The sequence below is a fragment of the Nipponia nippon genome, unplaced genomic scaffold, assembly GCF_047370975.1.
Source record: "Nipponia nippon isolate SJK-2023a ecotype South Korea unplaced genomic scaffold, ASM4737097v1 scaffold_10, whole genome shotgun sequence".
NCBI classification, from domain to species: domain Eukaryota; kingdom Metazoa; phylum Chordata; class Aves; order Pelecaniformes; family Threskiornithidae; genus Nipponia; species Nipponia nippon.
Genome location: NW_028262291.1, coordinates 10,562,715 through 10,583,862, shown reverse-complemented (window position 1 = coordinate 10,583,862; position 21,148 = coordinate 10,562,715). Strand labels below are relative to the sequence as shown.

Below are 21,148 nucleotides of genomic sequence, written 5' to 3'. Positions count from 1 at the left end.
TGCAGACAGGCAAAAGTCACTCCTTGTGGAATTAAAGAGGAAAAGACTTTGGTTCTAAAACTTCTGATCTGTTTAAACTTTTCAAAGCCATTTCTGCTTCGCTTCCCTTCCTAGCATTTGGCTTGCATGCTAACAAAGAACAGGCTTACTAAAGCATATTATGTTGAGTAGAGTTTGAAATTGAAAGCAGTGGTGATGTTGACTTCATTCTGATTTTATTTGTTTGGTTTTTTAGGAAATCAGCCATGATACCAAGAAATTCCGGTTTGAGCTACCTTCACCAGATCATATATTAGGATTACCTGTAGGTAAGTACTGAAAACACTTCATTACATGTATTTCTGTTTTTAGGATTTATAACTGTACTCATAGTTCTTGGACTTCTGACTGTTTGGGAATTTAATGCTCAGCAAAGCAAGGAGTTAAAAGCTGCATCTGAATGCTGCTGTGTCGGAGAGAAATGTCAGATTTCCCAGAGGGTTGTATTTCTGATCTTTTGTGTGTGCTTTGTTCTGCTTGTGTTAAATTGTGAGCTATAGTTTAGAACAAGAACAGTGAAACTGAACCAAGTCTGAAATTCACCATCAGTCAGGAAATAGGCAAGAATGGTATCTGTCAAAGCTTCTTCATATTTCTTGTTTGCATTCTACTTCCTTCTGGTGCCCTCAGTTTATTGTCAACTGCCCTCATGCTTTTGACAAATACAGTCACACTTGTAGATGAGAAAGAGAACAACTCTTTTGCCTGGGAAGCTTGTAACTATTCTGTGCAGAACAAAGGGGAAAATGCAACTACTGTATATAGAACATGCTGAAATATTCACAGCCTTTTCTGTGTATGTGCTTACCTTTGATTTGCATACATATGCGTACATTTTAGTCTTGCTTTCTGTAGCATGAAGTTCATTTCAGACTAGGATTGGCACAGTTTTCTTTTCTGTACCCTGCAAAACTGGTGGCATTGAACCTTGGACCTTGAATTAATGGTAATCTATGCAGGGGAAAGTCTGCCTTTCTGATCTGCAGATGTGGCAGATGTAGCCCCGTTTGCGCTGTATTATGCTTTGCAGATTCCCTTGCTGTATGGCAAGTGTCAGGGCCTTTCCCATTCCACGCTGTGAGCATGTCCTTCTTGCTTGCTGCTTGTCAAGGGCAGCAGTCTTTTCTCCACATTCTCTTCTGGCTTGTATGGGAAAGTGTAATTGAACTGTCCACGCTAACTAGACAAATGATAAACAAATTGAGATGTGCCCTGCCATGCTTGTGTTTATCCACACTTTATTCTTACGCATTTAGGAATAAGGTCCGGAAACTGCACGGGCCAGATTGCTTCCTTGGAGATTCCCACCTTCTGCTTTTTACCAGGATCATTTTGCTAAAAATAGTTTTCTGCCAGGACTGTTCCTGCTTTTTGTTTTTCCATACAACTCTCTAGATTAGTGCTGTCTGGCTGAAAAGACTACTGTTGGCAAGGAGTTTCAGTTCTTTTAACCAGCAGAAAGAAACGGGTGCCTTTTAGAGTCTGCCTCTTGGAGTATTAGGTTCCAATGCTGTGGAAGCCGCAATGTTGCGGAGGGAGGAGTTATGGAGAAGGAATATGGCTCAAGGCTTTGTTCTTGTTGCCTTGGTGCAGAATCTCTGGGAAGTTTGCTCTGAGAGACTGCTGCTGTTACACCATAATACTTATTTCTTTCTTTGTCTATGCGAACTGGTGTATCCTTACTTTCACTTCATTAATAAATATGAGAACAGTAGAACCCAAAATATAGAGAGCACTTGAGAATGAGCAACAAACATTCTATACCTCTATTTTATTACAAATTTCCTACTTTCTTAGTGTCTTATCCTTGATTTTGTAACGTACTGGCTTTCCTCTGTTACCCCATGCTCCAGAAACTCTTGCTGAAAAAAGGAAACAGACTAGATGTTTTATACAGTATTTATATGGTAAAGATTTTCTCCGTCATCGCTTGTGTTTAACAGGTTACACTATTTGCTTTTTCTCTCTTGTCTTGTCCTCCAGGCCTGAGACAAGTTTGAAACCAGGGATGAAAAAATAAATAATCAGATTGTAATTCTTTCTCCCTAGGCCAACATGTTTACCTTTCTGCAAAAATCAATGGTAATCTGGTGATTCGAGCCTATACCCCAGTTTCCAGTGACGAGACCAAAGGTTATGTTGATTTAATTATAAAGGTAAATTTTGGTTTCCTTTAATATAGATAAATTGATAACTGGAAGGAAGGGAAGTACTTCCTTTTAGTGAAATATAGAGTTGATTTTGATTGATCTTCTTTCAAATAGGATGACTGCATGGCAAACAACTCATTTCACATTATCCTTGAATAGTAAGTTGTATCCTGCGTATCTGCTGTACGTCACTGAGAGGCAGCAGAGGTAGGGAAGATGGCGCAGGGAATCACTTCCTTGGCACTACTGCAGGAACTTCCCTAGTATCGTTTTTTTGGCAATGCACGAATAGCGATCACTCTCCCTCAAGCTGCCTATGCTGCTACTAGTATTTACTGCTAATAGCTGTAAGTAGGAAACAAGTCAATAAGAACTGCTCTCTTAGGTGATGCTACAGAGATTGCAGTTATACATCTGTAAGTGTCAGAAGTTGTGCTAACATGTTTATTGATTAAGAAAATGGGATACAGAAACAAGGCAAATCCTTTAAGCTAGGGAATGCAGGATGATTTGATCCCAGGACTTCTGGATTTTCTAATCATTTTCTATGACAGAGTTTGTCCTTAGGTAAAAATCTGGGCTTTTTTGAGTGCTCTGTTCTTCATGTTACAAGTATGGTGAATTGTTGGTAACTACTTAACACTTACGTGCTTTGAAAGGTGAAAAAGCTGTCATGTGGCTGAAGTCTCTGTGAAAGTCTTAAAAAGAAAAGATGCAGCAATGCTATTTTCAGAAGGAGCGATCACAAAAACGGGGTAACATAATGTTCTTGCTGGAGTGATAGTGAAATGAGGGCACCAGTACATGATCTGCCTGCCACCTATTCCTGTTAGCCTGGCTGTTTGCGGAGAGCATGGGAACTTGTGCATGAGAGAGCATTTTACTTATTTTGGCTGCTTCCTGGTGCAAGGCACAACAGATAACTGAGAGCAAAGAATTTTCTCAATTTCTTTCTCAGATACTAAATTTCAGACCTGCTACATTGTGTTCTACAGTTTGTAATATTGTCTGCAGGAAAGCTAGTGGTTGATATCAAATTATTGTTTTTACAGGTCTACCACAAAAATGTGAATCCCAAGTTTCCAGACGGTGGGAAGATGTCCCAGTACCTAGATGACATGAAGATTGGAGATATTATTGACTTCAGAGGGCCAAATGGGCTCCTTGTCTATAAGGGGGCAGGTACTGTGACATGAAGGTGGGAGAGCAAAAGGGATGAACTTGTATCGGCTATTTTCAGAGGTGTTTTATAAAACTTGACAATTTTGTAGAAAATCTGTTTTAAAAAGTGGAAAAGAGAAAATCCACCTTTCCTGGTCTTCACCAAGAGCCCATCAGAGTTGATGTGATGGGAAAGAGTACTTTGTGTTTACTTTGTGCGAGGAATAGCTGGTTGTTGACTCACTCCTGGGACCATATAATTAAATCTGAAAAAATCGCTATTGAATTATATTACTGAGAAGGCTGCACTGGAAATAGTACCTCAGCTATACATATGGAGAGAGATGTCCAGGTGCTTCTTGAGCAAGGGAGGCTGTGGCCTAAAATGCCCTCTGAGGATCTCTGTGTTGTTACTGAATAACCTGCTGTCTGTGAGCCAGCTCTATTTCATGATTAAGCCACATCTGAGTTGACTGGGAGGAAGTAAGTTCAGAGGAGTAATCCTCTTTCAAGATGCAAGTGAAAGATTTTGCTTTGATCTTGACTGAGAGGCACCATGCACTTAACTCCTACTTGAGGGGGATAAGAGCTCAGCGCTTCTCTGGATCATGACCTTTTATGATGAGTAATATACTGATGAATCTGTTATATCTCAGAGGAAACGAGTGATGCGTAGCTTACAAATGTTCCTTTCTGCTCCGCTTTGGCTGCTATAAAGAGTAGCAGCTAGGAAAGCTTGTTACTAGTTACAGATCTCTTAAAAGATGATTGGAATACGTCAAGGGCTTTTCATATAAGATACTTTTCATGGGCTTTTCGCTTGGCTTGGTCCCTGGAGATTAATTCAGTTACAAACTGTCTGGTTTTGTGACAGTTCTGAAGCAATGGTATACTCAGGTGTGGAGCAGGAATCGGCAAGGTCTTCTCATCACAGGACACTAGAAGGCAGTCGCCTAGCTGTCAGTGAGTGTCATGGGGACCTCATGAGCTGGAAATTAATTACAATAATACAGTGCTTGATGATAAAAGTATGCAAAGCTCCACCATTCCCGATTCTGATCTTTGCAGGGGTTTTTGCTTGATGGTGGTTTAATACAACTCCGTTGAATGTGGACACACACAGATGGCTAGATCCATGGTGCAAGTGAGGATGATGAAGATGGCCTAAGAGACCTGCTTCTCTGTAGCAGGGGCTGTGGTTATCTTTAGCTACCACTAACATTCACAGTTGCCGAGGTGTGTTCTAGGCAGGGATGTGGGAATCCTTGAGTTTATTATGAATTATGTTGGGTAGTAGGGAAGGAGTAAATCAGTTGTTCAAAGCTAGGATTGGAATTTACAGAGACAAAGAGGTTTCTACTCTTTGTGCTCAATGCTGTGCTGAGTCCATTTAGCATTTCCAGAAGATCTGTCCCAGTTAATTGGTAGGCTGTAGTTTGCATCCATGTTTGTTTAGGAGTTAATGTACCTATAGGTTTTGAATATTTCTTCTAGGTACCTTTCTTATCAAGCCTCATAAGAAGTCTGAAGCAGAGAAAAAGTTTGCAAAGCATCTTGGGATGATAGCTGGAGGAACAGGTAAAACTAGTCTCATCATATGGAATGTCTAGAGAACAAAGACGTCTTTATGGATGCATGTGAGGAGTATCCAACACTGTACTTTAGTAGCAGAGCGCTTCCACCTGTATTTATTTTCATGAGTGTTTGGTGACACTGAGGCTTTCCGGTGGCTTGAGCTCAGTCCTGGGAGATAGCAACTTTGGGGTCTTAGTCTTGATTTACTGTGTGACCTCAGAGGAGTCACTTCATCTCTCTGAGCTTCAGTTTCAATGACAAAAAAATATTTTAGGAGAATGTCTTGAGGGTAAAATTACTGTATGTGATAGAGAATGCTGAAGAGGAAAGCCCCAGATACAAGTATTGTGGCTTCATTTTTGTTTTGAAACGATTTGCAATAATAGAAACCCCCAACCTCTGCATTTGGCATGGATTAGAAATTCAGAGATATGTAGCCCTGTGTAAACTAAGCTCCCACTGAAGACTGAAGGAAGGCAGCATTCATATTGAAACTGCAGCCTTACGTGGGTTGAAAGAAACACCCGGTTTTTAACTGCTTTGTTTTTTAACAGGAATAACTCCCATGTTGCAGCTGATCCGCCGAATCACAAATGATCCTAAGGACTCCACAAAATGTTACCTTCTTTTTGCTAATCAGGTGAGTATACCGACTCATCTGTTTTCCTTCTTCAATGGCCTCCTTTTTTTGCTGGCCTCTGAGTTTTTTAAACTGATGGGACATTGACCCCTGGAGAAAATACTGCTCTGCATGTTTCATCTCTGCCATTGTCTTTGTGTTTGTATTTTCACCCAGTCATTTATGAGAAAATATTACCTGAGATAGCACATTTAAAAATGATCCGTATAGGGAGGAGCAGGAAATGGTTATTATGCAAGTTCTTAATCTGTTGTCTTGGGTTAAGACGATTCAAAAAGGAGAAACTGAATAAAAAAAAAATTAACCATAAGGCCCTTTATAAATGCTGCGTGGTGCTGTCATAGTTCCCATGATCTTTTATTTGTTTTGAAGATGGCTCCTCATAGTTTCACTTACACTCCCTAATTCCTGTATTAGGGAATAAATAGTGTGAACAGATTCTTATCCCTCTACTCATTTTATTCCTTCATTGATTTCAAGGAATCTGAATTTTGTTCTGTTAATCTGTTTCTACAGTTAACCTTCACCATGCTGGTACAGGGCTGTATTTGCCAGGGTCAGAGACAAATCCAGCTATTTGTGATTTTAGCCTGGATTAAAGGGTTGTTCAAATTGCCATCTATAAGACAGTGTTCAGGTGGCTATTAAGTCTCATAGTTTGTTGTTCTTAATCTGAATTTACAGAAGCCTGTAATGATAATAGCCTATCATGTAAGGGGAGGAAAAAATTAACTTTCTTGGTTTGAACGAGTTATCATTGCATTTGTCTTGTTGAATGCCAGATGAGCTCGCATTAGAGGGCGTCTTGAGGTGGTTTGGAGCTAAGCAGCAGTCTCATTTTGCAGACAGAGAAAGATATATTACTGAGAGCTGAGCTGGAAGACATTGCGAAGAGGCATCCTGATCAGTTCACGCTTTGGTATACACTGGACAGACCTCCACAAGGTAGGCTACTGGTACCTACTGGAAATGCCTTTGCTCGTCACAGTACAACAGTCAGAATTTCACTCTTGTTCAAGGGCCTGTTAGTATAATATCAAGTCGTCTTGTCTTACACTGTTTTAAACAACAAAGAGACTCCCCACCCCTCAGAAACAAGTCTTACCACACCACCTGTTTTGAAAAGTGCTCTAAACCAGGTGGGCCTTAGAAAGTGTGAGCCAATAATTAACTCCCATTGGGTGAGACACGTGCTACTCAGGATCTTGTGATGTATTTCAGGATGTGCCAGTTTCTTGGACTTTCCAGCAAAAGTTACAGCTCCGTTCTGGGCTATCTCCCGAATCAGGTTATGTTAGCATTTTGTTGGCATTAAATTGCTTAATACCTGTAAACAGAACATGCACATCTTTGTTTTGCAGCAGCTGTAGGTTAGATTCTGGTAAAACAGAGCTGCCATGTGTATAGATTAAAGCATTCACTGTAGGCTGGTGTAGTACTGAATTAGAAAGGGGGGGAGAGGCTGAACTCCAATGAATCTCCTTTGAAACCTGGGTATTCATGTTTGCCGATGTTAAGTGATCTGAGCTGCCATTTCACAGACACAAGAGCCAAACTGAGTCAGATCAAAGTTCTGTACCTGTTGTCAGCAATAGCCATGAGTAGATGGCCAGAGAATTGCAATCAGCAGGCCTTGATACTCTTTCAGCCTTTAATATTTCTCAGTTCTGAGCCAAATGTATCTCTATAGATGTAGTAACCCTCAGCGGACTACTTTTGCATGAACTTCTTGTGCCTCCTTTGGAGCCCGTGTGAGCTTTTTGGCAGTGTGTTAGTGGTTCCATAGGATTAGCACTTTTGTGTGAAGAATGACTTGCTCTGGTTTGCATTTGCCTCTTAATTCTTGTGTTGGAAGGGAGTGTGAATAGGTCTTCACGTAACTAACTTTACAGACATCTATCAATCACTCCTGCTGCCCCATCCTTTCTATACTGAAAATTGCTGGTCTTCCCACATAGCAGTGATGATGACATACCTTTGCTCATCCTTGTTCTCTCAACCTTTCTGAGCTGAGCAGATCAGAACTGAACAGCAGTAGTCAAGATGCAGGCAAACTCCGTATTTTTATTTGACGTGGTGTTCCCTTTTCCTAATACTTCTTAACATTTCATATGCCTTTTGACTGCTGCTGTTTTCATAACCCCAGTATCTTATTCCTGATAAATGAGCTTAAAGCACATATTTTTATATGTGAAGGCAGGATTATTTTTCCTACTTGGCTCACTTTAAGTGGCAGATGCATTCAATAATATTACTGCTTGAAATCATTTAGCGTTTCTTTCCTCTTTTTTTTTTTCCTCTCATCACTTAACTACACAGCAGAACTTTTGTCATCATCAAACTTTGTCACCTCACCATTTGATCTCTTTTCCATTTTTTTTTTTTTTAATGCGTTGGATGGCGCAGGTCTAAATACTTCTGCCTGCACAACTGCCCCTGAGTGACCTCTCTTCACTGGAAAAGCTGATTTACTCTGCCCGTTTATTCTTGCCTGCTGCCTAATTTCTTTTAAATCTGTCATTTATTCAGAGACTTTCATGTCTTATCAACCAGATCCTTGTTATCCACATGCTTGTTGTCCCTGTCGAAGGCGACCACTAGGTTTGCGCTCAGTGAGAGATTTAACCCTCTCTTGGCTTGCAGTGATGGTGGCATAACTTCGCAGATTCTTCAGCGACTTTGTGGGTACAACATAGGCAGTTTAAAAAGGCTTCAGACTGTACAGAGATTCAAATTAATAGTTTAATTTCTTTGTTTCAGATTGGAAGTACAGTTCTGGCTTCGTCACTGCAGACATGATTAAAACCCACCTCCCTTCCCCGGGCAGTGAGACGCTCATTCTCATGTGTGGGCCACCACCTATGATTCAGTTTGCCTGTCAGCCCAGCCTGGACAAACTTGGCTATCCCAAGAGCAGTACATTTTCTTATTAACACTGATGTCATCTGATACCTTTTTGTAAGTACTGCGTATTTTCCTACAGGAACAACTGGTCTGTAACTGTGCAGTATTTCTTTTTTTTGTGTGTAGCTTTTTTTTTTAACCGCTTAATGTAATTTGTGTGGTTTATAACTTCATAATTACCTTTGTGTGTTTTAATACTAAGAAGTTGAGAGATCATCTTGAATTGTGTGGAAGTAACTTAGTCTAACTTCTTAAGTTAGTATGAAATGTTAATTCTGAGAAAAAAAAAAGTGTAATCGGAGAGGTAGGACAGAGATAAAACCACTTGCTTGTTAACATGGGTATGGAATTTGGGAGAGGGCTATAAAACTGGACTAGGATTATTTGACTGTGCTCTATAGGTAATTCATTTAGCGCATCCTGCAGAAGGAGAGTACAAAGAACAGTCTGTCTTTTTTTTTTTTTTTTTTAATGCTGTTTTGTAGCCCTTTACCACGCACTAAGAAAGAAGTTACAGTATGCTATTGGAAAATTGAACAGCATTTGGGTAACACGCAAATTGCTTATTACTGTAACAGAAATTCTCATTAGTGTGAAATTTATTCAGGTGTATTGCATAACTTCATGCTGTCTTCTCACAGCCTTAGCTAAACAATCACTGCCAACTGTATATGGAAGTTCTGGGCTGCATATACAGACCTAACTATCCAGTGATGTTACATCATTTCAATGTCATTCTCTAAGTGCAGCGCTTGCTTTTTTGGCAGTTTCAGAAATTTCCTTTGCTTAAGAGAAAACATGGCTTCTTCCTTCCTGTTTTAAGTTGATCTTAAACTCGGCTCACGCCTCAGCTCAGTGCTTTCACCACATAGCGTTTAATTCTTAGTCTTCAGTGCCTGAAGTACTGCATGTTCATTTGCAGGAATTAGTTTACACTAGATTTGTTTTAGGGTCTGGCAATCCCTGAGCCAGAAGACTTGTTTCTTCAGATGCTAATGAATACAGTTACTGAATATTTTTATTCATCTAAAGCAAAACCAAAGGAACCGACTAGTTAAAAATTGGCATAGGGGGCTTTGTACTTCATCAGTCACATTCGTGGCAACAACGCAAAGCCAGACACAGGGATTCAGACTGTGATTCTGTCCCTGAGGAGAGATGAACCATGTGTATTTGTGTTAGAATCATTCCACAGTCACCAAGAGATGGAGGAACAGTCAAAATTTATTCGTAACAGTCAAAAAATAAGCATTTATGCCTGTGTTATGCTAATTAGGATTTCTTACTATATATAGATATATAAAAATCGATAATTTTGTATATTGACTATTCACAGCCAAGTTAGCACAACAACACACTGAGTTATAAATACATCATCGAAATCTGAAAATCTGCTTGGACTATCCCAGTGATATCAAGGCTGCCTCTGTTGGAGCAGCTTATCCTAGTTGTAGCGCTGTAATGAGCCTGCTGGCTAATTAACCTGACAAAGTACTTCAAATGTCCATAGTACGTGATCTGGGCACTAGTGTTGATTGCATTGCCAGATTAGGGGTGTGCTTGACTGGTATGTTTAATACCTTTTATTAAGCATTTTTAGTTTGCTGATGTGTAGACTGACTTCTCATTCCTTTGCATTTTCCATTATCATTTCACTGTTCAGTGATTGATTGAAAAATATTTGCCTTGGTTTTACTGTTTTGGACAACAACATCATGTGTTTAGCTTCTACAATCTGACCACACAGTGCAGGGTCTGTCCCGAGAGGCTCATGGAGTGAGGCTGAGAATAGTTCACCTTTACAAATTGCCCCTGGTAGCTCTCGAGGAGCCCCTGCTGCGTACTCTGGACAGTACCTGAGCTTTCCCCTTTATTGGGGAGGGTCGTGGCTGGGAGTGGCCTGCCCTCAGGCTATAGGAATATGTAAACCAACACCCTGCAGCCAGCAAGGAGAGAGTAATGCAAACCATCCATGTACATACTGAGTTGTTTCTTTACAACTGAGCAGATTTCTTTTCTGGCATTTCCCTGTTTACTGAGGTATCTTGTTAATACCTTATTAATACACAACAGGCACACGTCAACAGATGCCACAAGTAATTGCTGCTGTAAAGGAGACACTCACCCTGGAATAGCTCCTCAAGCGAGTAGTGAGAGGTCGTGCCTCCTTCTGTCACAGTGCTGCAGTCCCGCCTAGCTCAGTAGAATAGCAACGGATCTATTTTGTCAGGTATTTTAAAGAAACAAACATTTGTTTTATTATGGTACTTGCCTGATGCTCCTTAGTCACATTTTACACATCACAGACCAGTAATGTTTGTCTCCTATTGCTAAATAAAGTATCCTATGAAAAATCTATCTGTAGCTGGAATGAAAAGAGAACTGAGTGTGAACAGCAACATTGTTTACAACATCACCAGTTCTCATGCAAATGTTACAAAAGTGTTTCTACTGCAATCTCCAGTCCATAGGGTTAATTAGGTGTAACCACAGAAAGAAAATAGGCTTATTACCGTCCCTGTCTTCCCGAGAGCCTGTACTATGTTTCAGATCAACCAGGTACGAGGCTCAGAAAACTTTGTCTGAGCCATTTTGGCTGTTCAGAAGGCTAATGAGCATCCTGATGCTTGCGCATGTGTCAGTACTAGCCATTTTAGGCAAAATGTCAGTGTACAGAATGAGCCCATTCAATAGTTCTAGTTAAAGCACTGTCATTTAAAACCAAACGATGGATTGTGCTGGAAATTCTGTTGTGCTTACCCTACAGAGTGCGGTAACTTAAAGTCACATTTTACATTAGTTAAGTCTTGTGATTGCTCCTTGATCATGAACATCTTAGTGCACATGTAAAAAAATCACATGATAAAAAACCCACTTTAAATGAAGCAGCAGCTTTTGAGTCCATCGGTTTTTCTGGTAGTCTCAAAGTTACATTTCCGGCTGTAGTTGTTCAGCATCTTTTTGAGTTCAGTAAAGACTTGTGAACATGCCATCGTGATTGTCATCCCCCTGATAAAAGCAAGGGCTTGATGGATAGTATTATGTTCCATTCTTCCCATTCCGCACTGCACTTAGACAAAAAGAGGGCAGGACATGTGCTGATGAAAGGGACAAGAGACTAAGATCCTTTTATGGGAAACGGTCTCTGGCGCAACTGCAGTAGTAGTTAGTGAGCCGTTACTGCTGCACTCACCAGCATCCATCTGAATTTCTAGGTGGCTCCGATTAGTCCACATGGTTACAATAGACTATTAATGATTCCTGCATTACAAGTTAATTACAAAAATAAAAAATTACAAAAGATCTTTCATATAACAGTACACAAACATACCATGTAAAAGATGACTGAATAAAAGGGTAAAACATGTTGCCAGTCTTGGCTTTCCAGACTCTGGATAAGAGTACCACTTCTCTCTCAACACCTATTTCATGTTACGAAATATGGAAAACGGGGTGGAGGAGCATTACCTGTAATGCACTGCTATACTGACAAAACTAAACACTATGTGGTAAGTCTCACTGGCAGAAAAGAGGTAAAGCTTTTCTGCACCACAGCATCAAGCTTCTCCTGGCCACCCCTCTGGACAGGCATGAGGTATTCGTGTTCTTGGTTGTGTGACACATCATCTCCAGTCTTCAAAGGTAGGTGTGAAAAATCTGCTGTCATTCAGCATTTCGTCTTGGCTTAACATCGTCTGAAAAAACAAGATGTGAATGAGTCAGCATGTTCAGTTAGAGGCCTACAGTTAAAGAAATCAGACTGTAATGAGATCAGATTCACAACAGAGGGAGTTAGAGCCACATAAAATTAAAAGGAATTTCTTCAATGCAGCTTTAAATAAACTATCATTTGCTTGAGGAAATTCTCACAGAGATTGCGTGTGTGGCATGTGACTCAACTATGTTATGCAATTCTTCATTATACCTTTCAGTCAACTTTTCGGTGTGGTGGTTTGTTTGTTTTTTTTTTTTTTTTAATTAGCTGCCACAGAGCCAGGAATTAATACAGTGATTTTTCCTGTTTTCCGTGGAGTTTTAGCTCATGTAAATTTTCAAGTCTGTACCTCTTTGCTAGACTTTGCTGTGACTGAGGCGTTTGATTGTGGTTACTTGCAAAATCTTTGAAGAACTGTTTTCATTTAGGGGGATGAATATCTGTCAGTGGGTCAAAGAGACAGAGCTCATAAAAACTTAAAATAGCCCTAAATGAAGCTTAATTTCTAGTACGATTTAAAAGCAGTTTTTTTCTGACTGTGAATGTGCAACCAGGCTGTAAAGAGATATTTAACAAGAATAATGACCCACATACCCTTAACTATCACCAGCAATGACCAAGTTTCACTGAATTCTAGCAGAATACATTTGTGACTTTAAAACAAGAGTGGAATTAGTACATACCGTAAGATGGCTTATGCCTTCAGAAAGAGCCCCTATTTGCATTACTGTTCCTTCTGAATGTTCCATCTGTAAAAGTATTCAGGAACTAGTTCAAATCAGACAGTACGTGCAATTCTATTCACTCTGCATGCATCTTTGGGAGGGATCTGTGCCTGGGCAAATGAAGTTGTGGTACGTTTAAAAGCTCTGATTTCTGCACGTTAACAAAAATGCCTCCATGCTATAAAGTGTGTGAAAACACATTTAACAATAGGAGGAGTGAATCCTGATTAAGGAAGACTGATTCCATGAAACTTGAGCTGTAATTCACACAAGAAAAGAGAAAGCTTAACTGATATTGTCAGTGAAGAGTAATATTTTCCAGACAGTGTAACACTTATTATACTCCTGGCAGTCGTCTTCCACAGGCAAGAGTCCTTCATGATACAGTCCCACCTATTCTTATATAAAAAGGTTATCAGTTCTAGGGCACTGAGATTTCACTGCATGACCACATGCTCAGAAGACATGCTGAACTGAAAGACCGCGCTCCTAGAGAAAAATCCAGTATTTTTGTAATGCTTGAACAACGGCTTAGTGTAAAGCTGTTGGCTCAAAGTGAATGCATTCACTTGCAACTCTTAACTGTGCAAGCGGACATCCATAGTAAATTACAGCCAGGGTTTGGTGTTGTCCCTACTTAGGAACAGTAGTTTATTTTGCTAAGGTGTACATCGAAAAAGACGATGGTTAGATAATGAACACAAATGGGATGTTAGATGCAGTAAACCATGCAAATGAAAAAATTACTTTCACAGTTAGTCTTTTCAATTTTGTGACCATTCTCTTATTAGGCTTAAAGTGTTTTTATCTCACTTAAGGTCACTGGAGAGAGGACAGCTTACCCCAGCTGCCTCTGTCTGGCTCTTGTGTGTTGCCAAAGCTCACACAGGCCTCCAAGAGCTCCATTTTTCAGGGTTTACATCCCTTTACACAACAGCAAAGTTGAATAAAATTTGATGGTTTTTAGTCTTCGTCATTTGCCTGTATGATGTCAAGACAGTTTCATTCACAAGTTCACTACTACATAAGTGAATTATTTAAGTATTGGTTTATTAATAATTACTGATGCATTGTTTTCACATATACTGTCTAAGCATAACTACTCCCCACTGTACATAATGAAAGAAAAATTCAGTTGGAGTCTTTGATTAACGTCTGTTAAAAATATACAATCCAGTTGTACTTTAATATATACCTTGATAGCTTTGTACAGATTAGTCCAAATAAATTTATTACATTAAAAACCACCCATAAAGATAATGAAAAAAGTAGCGTGCCATATTCAGATTATGAAAGCTAGAAGTACAAAAGTCTTGTGTTTACTGCAACCTCCACCTTAATTGTCAAAATACATCAATCTTCATAGTGTAAAGGTGTTATATTCCTGAAAAAGGGCTTGAAGATGGATGAGTTTATTATTATGTTGATTAAAAAAAATTAACCTGACGTTCTTAGTATCGAACTCTTTCCAGTGTCCATAGCCAAAACCTTCTCAATGAGTTCATGCGGATGTAGCAAATACTTTGTTATATGCTAACATTTGGTTATTTGCAAGCTTTGGAATGCATGGAGAGGATGAGATGAGAATGGTGTCAGTCTGTCTGTCCCACCTGATCCAGTTCCCTATCAGTGAATGGACTAAGTCCTTTGTATCCACCATAGTTTTTCTGAGTACCGTTCGTAGCAGCTGGGTTTGTATCCATAGGACAAATGTAGTCTGTTGATTCATCAAATTTCTTTTTTCTTAAGTTTCCAAAATGTGAAAATCCAAGTTTCTTTGGCTAAAATAAGAAGGCAACAGGTTTTAAATAAGAAAAATAAGGTTGTCCTTTAAACATTCAAAATCCTCTCCTTTTTGATTAACTGCTATACCCTAGTCCTTAAAGTATGTAGACTCTGAACTAAATAAATTTAATTGTTTTCAAATTGGGAATTACAGTTGATTTTAAATACGTTTAGGTAGTATTCCTCCTAAGCAAAGACAGAAGGGATTGCACGCTTATTTCAGAAGCTGATTTAAGCAGATACAAATTAAATGCTTTGGTATCTAGAATTAAGGAAAATGTAACACTCCTTCTAGAGCTGACCTCTCCCTGCCCATGTTTGTCCCCTATTTTCTTTATAAGATGGGGAGAGGAAGTCTGAAATTCTGAAATATCTCCTTTTTGAAAGCAGTACATACCCGAACTTTGGCAGTGGTGGTCAGAGGTGCATATGTTGTTGACTCGGTTATTTCTCTTTTTTCTTGTTGTGCCTCTGGTCCAATTAATACATTAAAATTGGTCGTTAGGTGGCGTCGCAGCAGGGTCTTTTGAGGTGGAATATTCAGCAGCATTGCCAGCGTGTCTCCGTTGAAGCGAGGCTCGAGAATCTATTAAAAAAAAGGCAGAATATTTATTTTTTAATATGGTTAAATATTTGCGGTAGTAAACCATTATGGTGCTTACCAGAGGGATTTCTCATTCTTACTAAGCTATCTCCCTACATTAGACCTTTTATAACTCACTCGTGATAGGATACGCGCTAGGGTTTGAATGGGAAATACATGAAAGCAGGCACTAAGAAATGCAGAGTGTGATCAGGCAGGTATTTATCATCAAACCTTACATTCTTTGGATCAAGCAAATTTGTTTTCAGAATTTTCTGCTCTACTCTGAGAGCATAAACTTAATCTTAGCACAGTTTTTTCTGTTTCATTTCTGCAAAAATTCTACAGCACTAGAATCATGGTATTTCAGCACTCTGACTTTACTAAGCTGCAAATAGTTCTGAAAGTTTTGAATTAAAAAAAAAAAGGTCATTCCCGGTTGCTCGCAAGACTGCTGCGAGTTCAGGACAGTTGTTTACCATGGCTCAGAATTCTATTACAACCACTCAAAGGAAAACTCCGTGATGCCTTATCAATAAGTAACTTTCCCACGGTACGGTTTGGGTTGGTTTTTTATGTACTGCTGTTAAACACTCACGCACAGCTCAGCTTTGATTGTAAAAAATGTTTTAGCAGTTCCTTTTAGTTTTCCTTTGTAAAATTAAGATGGATGGATCAGACAGAGAGGCTCTTTAGAAGGCCTGATCATGCTGTCATATTGCAGATCTATTTGTTTCCTCCTGCCTGACGAACACCAGGTAAAAGACGTTTTATATTACAGTCTGTCAATTTTTATTAGTAGTAAAATGTTAAGACGAATTCTTACAATCAGGCCACCATGCACTCCGCTTCCTCGAAGGTTTGGTGCGTACTCTGCCAGATCGACTGATCTGAGCCATTCCATCACTCTGTGATTGGACCACTGCACTACTTCAGAAGGCGAAACGTTATTCTGTTAGAGGAACCAGAAAAGATGATGACAATATAGCCTGCATTGTCACTGCGTGTTCACAATACGTATCCCTCAGTTCAGACAAACACATAATTCCCCCTCTTCCTCAAAGAGCAGTATTTTTTCCCCAGTTCTCAGGTATTGTTTCTGTTCAAGGCCTCTTTCAAACATCCTCTGATGAGACGGCAGGCATAGTCCAGTGCAGATGAAACCCCATATATTGCATCAAGTAGTATAACACTAGAGACTGCAGATGCCAGTGTAAAAAAGGGAGCATTTTGAGAACAGTATTATTGCCAGTCATTAATACTAAGAAAATAAGCTATGCCGATCAGGTAAGGCAAAAACTCTACAGTCTTTGAGAGTTAAAAATTAGGACAGGCAAGAAAAACCATTCAAATTCTTCTCTTGGAAGTTGAATTAACTTCCTTAAACTCAGCAAACTATTTCTAAAGGGAAGTGCATGAGATTCAACTAATAAGTGATCCAAGCACTTAAGGAGCAAGTAGATTTTTATTACGGGTGAGTACATGTTACATTCCAGAGCTGGAAAGCAGCACGTCTACTGCTTTAGACGCTATTCCCTAGTAGCAGTGATTCTATTGTATCATTGTACACTGCTAACTTTCCACCCCCTTTGGCTGCAGGCAGGTAATTAGTGCTTGTTTAAATTAAATTACCGAAATATTCTTTTACCTCCTCAACTGGTCTCCTGCGTAGACAGTGGGGGTTAAAACTGTTGACATGCAGCACATGAATTGCACATTTAATGCTCAGATGATGCAGCTGACTGGTGACTTTCAGGAAAAGAAGGTCATTCTGTAAAGGAGAGAGCCTTCTAAGTGGCACAGAATACATACCAAAACAGGTACTTTGCCCAAGAAGAAAAGATTTTAAGCTTGCTATGTAGTTTTATATAAAGCACAGTAACTATGGTTTAGAAAAAAAAAAGGTTTATACTTTAAAGAGGGTTTTTAGAGTGGTGGGGGTTTTGTTTGTTTGTTTTTTTAAACATTGCAAGACCTGGCTAAAAAACGAAGGAGAACTTGTAGCCTAGTAAGTAAACTCCAGTCTCGTGGATAGTTTTAGAATATTTGGGCTGTTTCTGATCTGGGTAAGACCCTGTTGTGGGCAGGATCACTGCAGGTAGCGACACAGCCCTAACCACGGAACAGCAGGGACCACGCTCCTGTAACAACGGCTCCTTAAGCAGCGCAGGGAAGGCTGTACTTTTGATAACAGCTAAATTAGGCATTTTTTTCATAGCACAGTTAACAAAAGCAAATAATTATCCAAACCTAGGCAGGGAACCTAAGAAAACACAGTGGCACGTGTAGTGCATGGTTTGCTGTTAATGCGGTTGGAGCTGTACAAATTACTGGATTTGCTGTTTAGTTTACTGAATACTGATGCTAACTTGGTGTGGAAAACAACACGCTCCAGAAGCTGCATGCAAAATCAGTCATTTTACCTTTAATCGTGGTGTGCTATACGGTATTGAAAGAAAGACTTTGCAGAAGTCAGCTATAACATATCCTATAACTTATTTTACGTACCTTCGGAATAGTAATCACGCACTCACTAGACAACACAAATGAGTTACTACTGGCACTATTTCTGCCTTGCAAAAAATTCTTTAACTGCTCACATTCAAAGGAAAATTGTAAACTTCTTTGCTTATTCTGAAGCTAAATTTGGTTAAACTGAGGAAAAAGGATTTTAGCTTACCACAGTTAAGTACTGCAACATTCTCCCATCAACTCTGGATTCATGAAACTGGTCTTTGTACTGAGGTAAACCAATGTCATCAAGCCATCCTGCGGACACAAGAACAGCGGTGTACCCAAGTCCAGACCAGTGAGAATGAAGCCCTTCTCCCCTTCTTGTCTGGGCTGGCTTCTTCCGAGACATTCAGGTAGAACGAGCTACCTATTCGCCTTTCCAAAGGACGGTCTCTTACCAGAAACCTAAAAGCAATTCCCAGCAAACAGCTTTGTCCACAATACCCCCGCGATCTTTTACGTACGGGGTGTGACTGAGCGCGTACCTTCTGCAGCATAATGTAGCTCTTGCTAGATCGTCCCCCCACCCCTACTATATGTGAATGACAGAGCTCCCCTTGGAGATCGCACCGCATAGCTGTATGCTTGGACGTCAAGAACAACGTGAAAATCCATTCTATGGAAAATTTTACTAGGTTGAAACTTAGTGCTCTTAAACAGATGTTTGGTAACCGCTTTAACAAACCTGTATCAGGCAGCCCATCCACAGGGGTAGGGGAAATTCCACGATAGTTCAAACACTTACGTGTCACCCAGATATGATCGAGTTGTGCAGACTTCTCATCTTGTTTTGCATTTATTGATTTAATGGCCAAAACTAATTTCTTCCTGTGCAGTGGATGCTTTATTCCCATTTCCTGCAACAACAACCGTTAACAAATAGTTTGCCTTGCCTCTGGCTCTTTTCATCTCATTAGGCATCTACAAAAATGAATACTACGTATTTCAGAAAAGCAGAATTGCCAATTGTTTGAAGGGGCCTGGTTGTACAGAATCAACGTGTATGGTTGCTTGAGAGAAATAGTTACAGGTCATTACCTTTTCCATGTCCTGCGGTGTCGCAGTTAACAGTGTATGGCCTGAAGTCACCCACTGCCGTGCAAAAATGACGTACTGACCGAGACCAAAGTCCTCAAGCCAGTTACAAACTCTTTCAGTGCTCCACTGAGCAAACGGAGCATTGTAGTCGCTGAAAAGTACAAGAAGTGTTTGAAACTCTTAAAGGAAGGAATTATGGTTATTATCAGAAAGCTCATCACATGCCAGAGGCAGTATTACAGCGTACGTTTCAGCGTGCTTTGTTCTATGCAATAATAAAAGCCAACAGCCATTTTTGCGGTATGGGCTGTGGTACTGGTGTCCTGTTAATGTGACTGCCCAGCCTCGGCTCAGGAACAGCTGGGGCGGGGGGTGGGCGGAGAATAAGAATTCTCCATTTTCTGTATGAAAAGAAGAAAAAGGGAATTGCTGAATCCTCATCACTTTGCAGAATGATAAGAGTTCTCATTCTTTAACAAGGTGACATTTTTTGACACCCCAATGACAAGCTAGCGCTGCAACCTGCAGCTGAAGGAGTGCAGCCAGGTGAGCTACTCGGGATACATTTCCTACCAGAGAAATTCCTTCCCGTTGTTGTGGAATTCCACATGTAATGAAGTATGTTGGGAAAAACATATTTCACAAGAGGGGGTTTGGCTGTTGAGCACATTTAACAATACCGCACAGTATGCTGTGCAAGGTAAAGAAGGAACCATTACCTTTTCTGGCCTTTGGTTTCCTTTGACCTGGATAACCGAGGTCCAGCCGTTGCACGGAGACCACCTCTTCGAAACTCTGCCAAACCCAGATCGTCTGCAGGGAAGTTACCTGACTGAGTTCTTCTTATTCTTTCAAGACAAGAAGGAGTGCCAAGATAGTACTATTAGCTTGCAACAGAGAACGTTTGATTCATATAGAAACTATAATGACAACTAGAAGCTGTATTAATCTTCCTGTAAACCACAAACATCGAATTCAAGTGGTAGCTGAAGAAGTTCCAGGCAAGAACTATACTGTCTAGACCTAACTCTGAGGAAAGCAAAAAGCTCCGCAGAGCAGGCATAACCCTTCAACCCACGTAATAATCCACACCGGAGGCCAGACTCCTAAGTGCCTGCTGGCCTGCAGCAAACACAGCAAACACAGTAAAACTCAGCCCCCTGCTTTTTGTTTCTTCTATTTTCTCTCATTTTTTACCTGATGGCTCCTATAATGAACAACTTGCTATCATTTAATTTTTCATAGCTAATGAAACCGTTGGCATTCTAAATTATTAGGCATTATAATAAGACAGCAGAGTGCTGTCTTATTTCTTCCAACAGCAGGATGCTGTGAAACACTACCATCCGTTTTTCCACACCCACGTGTACACAGAGACACCCCCATACGCTCACAGAGCTGCCTTCTCTCCTTTTTCCTGAATTTTACTTTATTCTTGCTGTAAATAGTGTAGCTTTTGCTGAGAACTGGATTCATTCTCAGCTGAAATATTTTGACAGGGAACTGAAAAAAAAAAAAAAATAAATTTTCTTACTTTCCCCAGATTTTCTTGATCCCTTTTGGACTCTTTCTGTTTTCTGGAGACAGTGGAGACTGTGGACCTGAATCTGTTCCCGAAGAAAGCGGTGAAAGGTCATCCGACAGTACTGTACCGTCCACGTTCTCTGTTTCTCCTGGGTCAGGAACAGTAAGAGAGTCACATTTCATCTGGGAGGCTAATATTTAAATGCAGAACATAATAAAAAAAGTAAAGATATCTATAAAATTGTTCTAGTATAAAACAAACATGCTCAGAAGGTGAAAAAATAGTAGCTGTAACATTTGATACAAAAAAAGAAAATAATAAAACACTGGGTAAAATAGTATTGTTATTTCAGTCATTTGTATTTAAATACATTACTTTAATCAATTCAAGGTCTTCAGGCTGAAGCAGACTCTTCAGAGACTCTTGCCTTGCCTATGCTTAATACCAAAACTCCTCCATCCAAATCAGTGGGAATTTTGCTGTTGACTTCAGTGAAAACAGAATGGAACAAGGAATAAGTATCTAAAAAAAGCCCATCCGAATGCCATACAGCAAAAGCTGTTACTTCCTTTCAGCACTGCGCTGAAGGAACTCGGTCTGGATGGCCCACTTGGTATTAGTCATTGACAGAGAAGAGAAAGGGAGGGAAAAAGGAGAGGAAAAAAGTAAGCAGCAAAATTCACGTTGAAGTTGCATCTTGTTTGGATACAGTACCTAGCACTGGTGCACTGACACTCCTGATGCGATCTTCAGTCATCCCAAGAAGCAGAAAGCCAGATGAAGAAGCAAAGAAG

At 40.0% G+C, this 21,148-nt stretch overlaps 2 protein-coding genes across 19 annotated transcripts in view; one reads left to right on the top strand and one right to left on the bottom strand.

The window, feature by feature from the left end:
- CYB5R2 (cytochrome b5 reductase 2) overlaps positions 1-21,148 on the top strand; it is a 65,114-nt gene that overhangs the window by 3,805 nt on the left and 40,161 nt on the right. For 2 of the 6 annotated variants that reach the window (XM_087744478.1, XM_087744468.1), the window contains exons 4-10: positions 236-308; positions 2,089-2,195; positions 3,242-3,371; positions 4,845-4,928; positions 5,480-5,565; positions 6,411-6,510; positions 8,326-8,523. In XM_087744478.1, the coding sequence (XP_087600604.1) occupies positions 236-308; positions 2,089-2,195; positions 3,242-3,371; positions 4,845-4,928; positions 5,480-5,565; positions 6,411-6,510; positions 8,326-8,498 (753 nt within the window). In that variant the 3' untranslated portion in view covers positions 8,499-8,523. Of the gene's footprint in view, positions 1-235; positions 309-2,088; positions 2,196-3,241; positions 3,372-4,844; positions 4,929-5,479; positions 5,566-6,410; positions 6,511-8,325; positions 11,460-20,372; positions 20,510-21,148 lie in introns of those variants that run through there. The other 4 variants (XM_087744442.1, XM_087744485.1, XM_087744460.1 and 1 more) reach the window with 3 other exon arrangements.
- Positions 9,676-21,148, bottom strand: part of PPFIBP2 (PPFIB scaffold protein 2) — a 110,178-nt gene continuing 98,705 nt past the window's right edge. For 12 of the 13 annotated variants that reach the window (XM_087744268.1, XM_087744242.1, XM_087744288.1 and 9 more), the window contains 12 exons: positions 21,069-21,101; positions 20,364-20,502; positions 19,549-19,677; positions 18,830-18,980; positions 18,537-18,648; positions 17,958-18,046; positions 16,926-17,048; positions 16,104-16,229; positions 15,092-15,280; positions 14,520-14,690; positions 12,868-12,933; positions 9,676-12,164 (listed from right to left, as the gene is read on the bottom strand). In XM_087744268.1, the coding sequence (XP_087600394.1) occupies positions 12,093-12,164; positions 12,868-12,933; positions 14,520-14,690; positions 15,092-15,280; positions 16,104-16,229; positions 16,926-17,048; positions 17,958-18,046; positions 18,537-18,648; positions 18,830-18,980; positions 19,549-19,677; positions 20,364-20,502; positions 21,069-21,101 (1,400 nt within the window). In that variant the 3' untranslated portion in view covers positions 9,676-12,092. The remainder of the gene's footprint in view (positions 12,165-12,867; positions 12,934-14,519; positions 14,691-15,091; positions 15,281-16,103; positions 16,230-16,925; positions 17,049-17,957; positions 18,047-18,536; positions 18,649-18,829; positions 18,981-19,548; positions 19,678-20,363; positions 20,503-21,068; positions 21,102-21,148) is intronic. The other variant, XM_087744276.1, reaches the window with a different exon arrangement.